Source organism: Scleropages formosus, chromosome 7 (genome assembly GCF_900964775.1).
Source record: "Scleropages formosus chromosome 7, fSclFor1.1, whole genome shotgun sequence".
NCBI classification, from domain to species: Eukaryota; Metazoa; Chordata; class Actinopteri; order Osteoglossiformes; family Osteoglossidae; genus Scleropages; species Scleropages formosus.
In genome coordinates, this window is record NC_041812.1 from 13,312,875 (window position 1) to 13,322,146 (window position 9,272).

Below are 9,272 nucleotides of genomic sequence, written 5' to 3' on the forward strand. Positions count from 1 at the left end.
GACGGCAGACACGATGTTGAGACGACCCCGTTGTACCAGTGATTCAGAGGTCACGGAGGCTCTGACACTCTCCAGACATGCTGCCTTCTGCCAGAAAACATATTAAAAGCTGTGTTCACAGGCCATGCTGTTCCACCAGCCAAATGCTTCGGCGCTTCCGTGGGATGTAGACACGAGTGCGAGACGGGAAAGGTACAAGCGTGTCCTCCAGCTTTTAGTGCAGAGACATACTCATGTCATAAACTAAACAAGGCCTTGTCAGATGGGGAGTTCTGGGAGGAAGATTTTGGTTCAGAAGTTATTCTGCTTCCTGGCTTGCGGCAGTTTTCGAGCAAAACGCAAGTCGGCTTTGCTCACATGAGCCACTGAAAGATATCCCCAGCAGGTTACACAACGGTTTCTCAGCAGTCAGAGAATTCCTCATGCTTCCTGGTTTGATGGCAATGGTAAAAATTAGGACAGTCATGTTTCTGGGTGAAGAAATCAAAAGAAATATGAGTTCCCCTGATTTGTATTTTTAAACCAATGATATATATTGATTGTAATAAGATGTATTTTTGGTTGACAAAGAGCAAGGCATTGTACGAGAACACATGGTGCTCGGCAAATTGCGTTGTGACGATGGGGTAAACTGCGAAGAAGTAGTATCTCAACAGCATGCAGTAAGACAAACCATTTTAGTCATTGCTCTTCAGGATGTGTTTTTTTAAAAAAGATCCTGTTTCACCGCTCGGAGTGATAATTCGAGCTGTAGACACATGGTGCTCTGTGCGACCGTAACCCTGTAAAGTCTCCACTGTATCACAGTCCATCGCCCACAGATTGTCTGGTGTGTAAACATGTACAGAGTGTGTTCCTGTGTCTGACTGTGTTCTGACCATGTGCCTTCCCCCAGGCTGACGGGTAACGAACCCCTGTCTATCCTGCCACTGAGCTTGCAGCCAGAGGAGGGTGCAGGCAAGGCTCACTACAAACTTTGTGACCGGTTGAAGCTGGAGAAGAAACAGAGGCGCATGTGCCGAAGGGACCCGGGTGTGGCCGAGACCCTCATGGAGGCCATCAGCATGAGCGCGCTTGAGTGCCAGTACCAGTTCCGCTTTGAGAGGTGGAACTGCACGCTGGAAGGCCGCTACCGAGCCAACCTGCTGAAACGAGGTACATCGTGTAAGGGTATGGGTGTGAGTGGTCAGCGACAAGGCAACGAAGCTATTGAGCGTCAGCTGTTGCAGAAGATGTTGAACAGCCTTGTAAGGATAATGCTTAAGTTATGCAATTCTGTTAGAGATTTCAGTATTTTTGTTGATGGAACAAATAAAAAAACAGTCTAAGTGAGGTCCTGGTTGCAAAGGGGTTAAGGAACTGTTCCCATAGGGTTTTGATTGCTGATCCCATAATGGATGCTGCTGTTGTGCCCTTGAAAAAGGTCTGTAACCTCAGATGATAGATGTGTGTTTGATCTGATGAGTGTCCTCTAAGTAGTCAAAGCAGGGATGTCAAACTGAGCTCCTGCAGGTTTAGTACGTCTGCTGCTTTAAGGTGCAATTACCGCTCTTAATTTGAATGTTACTTCATCCAGTTCCTCAGCATGTGAGAATGATCAGATTTTTCTGCATTAGTCACAGTAATAACAAGACAAATTGTTATGAGACTGTTCATCCAGGGCGAATGTGTGTGACTAATTTTCTAACTGGACAACTGAAGTGAAACAGGTGAGCTGTCAATAGGCCTTGGCCATCTGAGGACTGACCAAAACTAGAAGGAAAACAAAAAACAAAATGTCAGAAACACACCCGGCATCACTGAGCACTGTGCTCTCCCTCACCTCCCAGGCTTCAAGGAGACAGCTTTCCTGTATGCCATCTCCTCAGCGGGTCTCACCCATGCCATGGCCAAGGCCTGCAGCGCGGGCCGCATGGAGCGGTGCACCTGTGACGAGGCGCCCGACCTGGAGAACCGCAAAGCCTGGCAGTGGGGAGGCTGTGGGGACAACCTCAAGTACAGTCACAAGTTTGTCAAGGAGTTCCTAGGCAAGAGGTCCTATAAGGACCTGCGTGCCCGTGTGGACATGCAGAACACCAACGTGGGCATGAGGGTAAGAGCAGGGCCAATGCTTGCAGCCTCTTCGAATGATGAGGTGGTTCTCTGGGCTTTCGATGGCATGGACCCTTGGAAAACATGGAAAGGGAGCTGTAAAGAATCTAACCTCTTGTGGGACTGAGCTGTGATATAAATACGTCTGTCCTTCGTATAATTTTTATGCTACTCTTTCTTCTCATAGTATAATATTACATCCAAGTTAGATTTATTACATGTTTGTGGCAGAAATTCTCTGTGTATTTAAAGTGCTAATGTAGGTAACACCTTTAAAGCCATGTAAGTACAAACTAAATTAAGCTCTTACTTTGTCAGGGATGAGATCACGGCTGTAGTGCTAATACATGGAGTGGCACTTGAGCTCTTTCCTCAGCATTTGCTTACAAAGTACAGCTAGGTTCTGTTTTCCTTAGCAGTGCGCTTCTGGAAGTCGAGCATTAGGTTTCAGTGCCCTACGTTACATTTGGACATGTCGGCTGTGGGATGGGGGTGCTCTCAGGGCCACAGTGGGCTTTAGGAAAAAGCCTGGTTGGGGTCCATATCAGATGCCCCCCTGTGACTCACACAATGGCAGGAAATGTTGAACTCCTTCCCAGCTTGCTGAGGGCATCCTGGCCCATCACGATGATCGTTGACAGGTTAACTCATCTAGGGTGAGCCCCACCTCCTCCACCTCGCTGTCTCGTTTCCATGGCAACGGCCGGCCTCGTGGAAATAGGCAATGGAAACCATATGTGTCAAAGTGCTTGGTGTGAGTTTTACGATTCCTGTTACGACCTACAGATTAACACTTGAAAAGCCTGGGTGGTGGACGGCACGATCTGCACAGCAAAGGATACCGCTGTCCTGCAGTGTCTGGGCCGTGGGGAGGAGGTTTGCCTTTCAGTTGGAGCCTCTTATGGCCAGACAGTTCTGAGAAGGTCTCAAGAAGCTCATGTCAGTGCACGCGAGGACTTAAGTGCTATAAACAGCTTTATAAACATTAAAAATGTCCACAGAGGACACACAGATTCCCAAACGTTTGTGGCTTTTTGGACAATATCCTCCCTGGATATTTCCAGATCCTTCCAACATCCTCCTTGGATATTTCCATTCGTAGCTGTAAGCTTTTGAATGTCTGGCTCTAGCATTAGTACGTGATCTCGGTGAGCACATTTCACAGTGCTTTTCCTGTAAGGCAACCTATGAAACATCCCTCCCTTGTTTTGAACTCTTCATTAAATTATCCCTCTTAAGAAAATGGAAATAACAGCAGAAGAAAGTAAGCTTCGTACTGAACAATAAAACTCCCTTCTGATGGTTTACACAAATGACTGGCTGGTTGCTCACTATAACCGTTTGAAGAATTAAACATTAATCGTCAAAAAGGCACAATAACATTCCAAACCAAATGTTAGGGCTCAAATGGACTGTGAAATTCAAAAAGTGCTTGTTAATCACTATTTGATTTCTCATTCAGATAAAGTACTGAGGCTGAAGTTGTCTTGGCCTTTTCATAAGTGCCGGCTGGGAGGGGAAGTGGGCGTGGGTTGGCCATGTCACCGACAGTAATGGTTAATGGCTCTACCTCCAGTGCCAAAGCTAACTACAAGTCTGGCACGAACTCCTTTTTACTCATATTTTCTCTTATTGTTGCCATTTTCATTTTAGTGCTGTATGGATATAAATTACAGCGAAGGATGCAGTCCAAATGTTATCAGATGCAGACTGCTCCCCGTGGGCTTGCAATAAGCGTGTGCTCCTCCATTTGCTCGTCAAAATCCATTCCCCGAAGGTGTTTTAATTGCACAACATCCTTTTTTTTTCCAAATTTGAATCATCGGTATCTCACAGCAAATGCAAGGCAAGGCATGTGAAGACACACTGCATTTGCTCTTCCTAGCTCTAAAGAAGGTCTAGAGAAGTTCCACCATACCACTAAGCACACCCCCTAGAGAGGCAGCATGGACCACTTGTGAAAGTATAATGAAACTGCCTTGCAGATGATTTTTCCAAGGAAACACTCGTAGCTGTGAGGGTCAGGGCTCAGTGGGCTTTAAGCAATGAGTGCATGTCTTTGCCTTCCAAACCGTATTCCACAGGCCGATAAAACGTGGGACATGTGGCAGGGAATTTTGTGGAAACGTCAGAGTCGGGCTTCTCTGCAAGGCAACGTGGACACTCGCGGGAACAGATGTGGAGTATTTATTTCGGTTCATTGTCAGTGCACTGTGAATAAAGGCATTGGAGTGAGCAATCCGAGATGTGGGGCATTAAGGTCGGTCGGCTTTTGCTGCGCCCCCACAGTCGGGGAGGAGGACACCACCAGCACAGGGAGGCTCATCTTGACCCACAACTGAACACTTTCTGAGACCAACAGCTTTGTTTTAAATATCAATCCGTTCCCTCCCTCTTGAACATGGCCTTCACCTGAACCCGGCTCGAACTGGTGAGGCCAGGTGACGCAGCTTGGCTGTCCGTCACAGATGGACCTGGTTTCAGTCAGAGCAGAGGAGCGGTCGCCACTTAACATGTCTCTGGGCTGCCCTTTGCTTTTTTCCCAGGACCATCTCAATGGGTCTTTTATTCAAAAAGCACAGCTGAGGAATACAGTGTTCCTCTTATTACTAACAGCTATGATTGGGTTTAATCAAGCTCCATTACCCATGATAATCGTAATAATATCAGTCGCATTCCTCTGCTGCCTCTCCAGCTTTGTAAACTCCTGTACACTCTTCTTTTCTTGTGGTTTTTTAAATTAAAGACTAGAGCAATGAAAATTAATACTTTCCAACTTGATAATAAAGAGCAAAAAATGTCATTAAGATTAATCATCCCTGTGGAACTCCTTGTTAGATTTTGATAAATGATTATTGGTATTTTGGCAATGAGTCATCTACAGAGAAGACTTCAGCGCTATCAGGGAATGAGGCAGCCTGTCTGATGTTCTATTTAATATAGAGATGAAAGGGAAGCAAAGAATAACAGATGTTTTTGATTATGAAATTTTATTTGACAGAAACAGGTTCATTAAGTCATTATGAGTATCATTAATAAATCAAAGCCTTTATCTCTCAACTATAAAAATCATTTTTATGACTCCTTTGTTGACACAGTTTCATCCAAGCAAAACAAATAAGAAGATTATATAGATGAATCTATTAAACTATTTGCTTTGCATCACAAACTTTTGCTGTTTTGTTCCTTTTCTGTGTACATCTACATTTTTTCATTTGCTACATGCTTTTCTTCAAAGCGACTTACAACCAACAAATTCACAGCAGATAGCAAATACATAAATAATCATAGCAGATGGTGATAGTCTCATTTATGTAGCCGTCAGCAGATCAGGAGAGAGGTGGTTCTCATTTCACCACATCGGGGACAAAACCAAGAAGGAATGGGCTTACGATTTTTGACCCTTGTAAGTGGGACCACTGAGATGCCAAAGATAAAGAAGCACAGCACTCTTGCTGGGCCGTAGGGAGTGATCAGGTGTTGATTTGGCTATTCACTGTTTCCCTTTGTTGCATCAATTTGGTTATCCCTATTTCACTTTCTGTTGATATGGTTATCACAACATTCTCCTTGGGCTCTGTTGACTTACTTATCACACAGCCCATTTTGTGCTTTGTTAGTTTAGTTAATTTGACGTCTCTGATGTGAAGTTGCAGTTGTTGTAATGTGCCTTTGGAGCTCTGTTGACTGATATCGTGGCCTTCGTTTGCGAAGTGATGATTAACTGTGTGTTGTGTCTGCGTTTCCCAGGTGATCAGGGCTGGCGTGGAGACCACCTGTAAGTGTCACGGGGTGTCAGGTTCCTGCACGGTGCAGACCTGCTGGCGACAACTCCTGCCCTTTCATGAGATTGGCAAGCAGCTGAAGCAACGCTACGAGAGCTCCGTGAAGGTGGTGAGCTCGACCAACGAGGCCACGGGGGAGGGCGAGATCGCCCAGGCGCGAGGCCAGCAGCCCCTGCCTGGCCCCAGCGAGCCCATCCCACGTACCATGGACCTGTACCACATTGAGGATTCACCCAGTTTCTGCCGTCCCAGCAAGTATTCTCCAGGGACCGCTGCCCGCAAGTGCTACAAGGACAAGAACTGTGATGCTATCTGCTGTGGGCGGGGCCACAACACGCAGAGCCGGGTGGTGACACGGCCCTGCCAATGCCAGGTGCGCTGGTGCTGCTACGTAGAGTGCAAGCAGTGCACACAGAGGGAAGAGGTGTATACCTGCAAAGGGTAGGCATTTCCTCTCGAGTCTCCTGGCCATGCATATCTCGCTCGCTGTCACCTGCCATCCCACACATCCAACCTCACCCCTTTTGGAGCAGACTATTAAAGAAAAGCGGGAGGAATTTACCTATCTGGGGTGTCAGATCTAACCCTTCCACCGCCCACCCCACAATGGATGTAGTTGGAGACTTTGAGTTGGAGACATCAGCTGGAAGAAGATGGAAAGCACTCTTGAAACCCGTCCATGAACTGCTCAAAGTGGCCCTTTTTACCTGTGACGGCTGCCTGCTGTCTGGCAAACGGCTCAGCTCCCCTGGCTGTGATGCTTGGCTTTAGGGAGGAGCACCCCCTTAAAGGTTAACTGTGGGTGAACATGGCCATCATGGGCTCATGAGCCATTAAGGGGGCGGGGAGCTGTCCTGTTAGGGTAAAGAATTTCTCAAAGGCATTTGACTGGGTAATTTCCGCTTTCCTGACTAAACTAAATGCAGCGACATGTAACTGACACACAGTGGGTGACGAGTTGATTGGAAATGAATCATGCCCTAGACCATTGAAGAGGAACTGAGAAGTCACAAGGTGTAAGACATTCTGCGTGCACATATATACACCTGGACACACATGTGTGTATGCATATGTATGTAAATATATTAAATTATGCTATAATTATATTTACCACTTATCTAAATAGCCAAGACAACCACTAACCATGCAAACGTTTGGAGTTGTTTGTGTGTTTTTTTTTTTTGCTTTTTTCCTTAAATGTTAGTTTACTTTGACAAGGCCTTTCGGAAAGCAGTAAATCTATGCTGTGTGTATCTCCTTGTGAACATAATTTATGGAGCTAAGATATTTGTGTTTATGTGTTGACTCTTCGACCACAAAGCAAGCAATATTTGTAATGTTATTCAAATGCAGACAAAATGGTTGAAGCTTCCTTGGACTTCCCTTCATGCTTTGAAGGTACAGGGAAATAGACAATCTTCTTCTTGCCAGTCACATATTTTATGGCTGCCTTTGGCCTGAGACGAACTTGTCGGTTTTGTATTCAGGGAATGACTGAAACCACTATTAATTTGGGTGCCGTGCTGACGCATGTCAATGGCACAACTTGGAGAAGCAGGAACCAAATGACAGGAATGGAAGACCTCCATTCTTCTTCTCCACCGCAGCAGCCGTTACCTGTCCTGTATCACTTAGGAGGAGATGGGAAGACAACATGCATTGTGGCAACTTGTCTGTGGTGCTGCCAGTGATGCTTTATTGCAGTGATCATGACGGCTTGAGCGTGTCCTCTAGTTTGGCACACGACACATTCTCGGGCTCCAGTTTTTTCTACATATGGCATCAAAGAGGGTCAAAAGAAAACCAGCAGTAGGGAAAAGTTACATCAACTGGTTGTGAAGACAAGGATAGGCTCTAAACTGGTCTTTGGGCTTTTTGTAGCTCTTCTGCTCTAGGAAACTTGCAATGAATGAAGAATACCCAGTTGTGGTGTGCCTTCACAGTTACGAATACTATTGTCTGTGCTATACTGAAAATGAGCATTGATTAGGTTCCTGTGGAGGGCGAATGTGTGTGGTGTGCTGTGATTTAAGTATCAAACTCAGCAAGTTCCCAGTGGTCCAACATGGTACTCTTCTGTCTTTGGCTATCACTAAGTGAGCTCACTTTGCCTTATAAAAAGCAACAGCAGTGCCTTGTTTCTTTAGACTCTTTAGAAACTCATATTACGCCCACTTTATCAGTCAGATTATGTCCACCTTATCAGTCTGACCTCTTCTATTTCCAGTGTCTTTCAGCAACAGTTGTGGACTTCTGCTACGACTTCCTGGCACGGTTAGGTGGATTTACTTGAATGGTTTTCCAGTTATTTTTATGTGAAATTTGGATCCAGATTTTTGCTGGTGTTGGTTGGTCTTCTGAGGCCTCACTAGAACCAAAAGCCATCAGGATTTCCTTTAGCGGTCCATCATTGGCTATTCAATAGTGTAATGGGCATCATGTCTCTGGCCAAAGTACTGCTTGCAGTGCAAAAGTTTTAAAACTTTTGTCTGGCCAGTGTTCATGTACACTGTGCTGCAACCATTATGGGTTTGAAGTGAGACATTTGCTGTGAGATTGTGAGGCTTACATGGGGTTCAGATGCAGCTGAATCCTCAGTTACTTGGTTGCTAGGTAGCAGGTTAATCAGTGCACGTTGTAAAGTTGTCTGTTAGTTCACCTGAACATGACAACATGGAGACAAGAACCCCTCCGGATGCTTGGCCGTATCAGTATGCGACACATGAGTGCTATATCTAACAGCATGAATATAAATGCAAATTAGTGATTCCATTCAAAACTGAGCATATGTATATGTCTACAAATATAAGTATAAACAGTGTATATATATTACCACACAAATATATATATATATATATATATATATATATATATATATATATATATATATATATATAAAACATTCAATTACATATTAATGTTTTGTGTTGTCTTAGGCAAGTGTGAATGAACTACTGAGTGAAAGACCCTCTATTGTAATATAGCCCCATTCACGCACTGAAGCCTGGAAGCTTTTCCTAAGTATTTAAAAGAATTGTATTTATAAATACATATATTATGGATTTATTTTTCTCTTTATAAAGTTGTAAATAGTTAAGGTTTATTTTTCTGTGGTAAAGAGACTAGACTGAGGCACATGCATAAAACTCGCCATTTTGGAGGCAGTCTGGGTGGTAACCAGGAAGGATGGGAATAAGGGTATGAAAGAACATTCGCTGTGAACCCTCTTAATGCGAGGGACTGCAAGTGCCGATGCTACTATGTCCTTGTTTAGGTGATCGTGGCTCGCACGTTGGGGAACAGCCCAACTACTGACCGCAATAACTGCTTTACTCGCGCTTCAGAGCACAGATGCAGTTGAGATAGCAGGGTTATGCCACCACAACTTGTGGCTTT

The 9,272-nt window shown here is 44.9% G+C and overlaps 1 protein-coding gene across 1 annotated transcript in view; it reads left to right on the forward strand.

Moving 5' to 3' along the window:
• Nucleotides 1-7,704, forward strand: part of wnt9a (wingless-type MMTV integration site family, member 9A) — a 30,748-nt gene extending 23,044 nt beyond the window's left edge. The window contains exons 2-4 of the mRNA XM_018757666.1: nt 896-1,155; nt 1,830-2,092; nt 5,842-7,704. Of these exons, the coding sequence (XP_018613182.1) occupies nt 896-1,155; nt 1,830-2,092; nt 5,842-6,321 (1,003 nt within the window). The 3' untranslated portion in view covers nt 6,322-7,704. The remainder of the gene's footprint in view (nt 1-895; nt 1,156-1,829; nt 2,093-5,841) is intronic.
• The last annotated feature ends 1,568 nt before the right edge of the window (nt 7,705-9,272 follow it).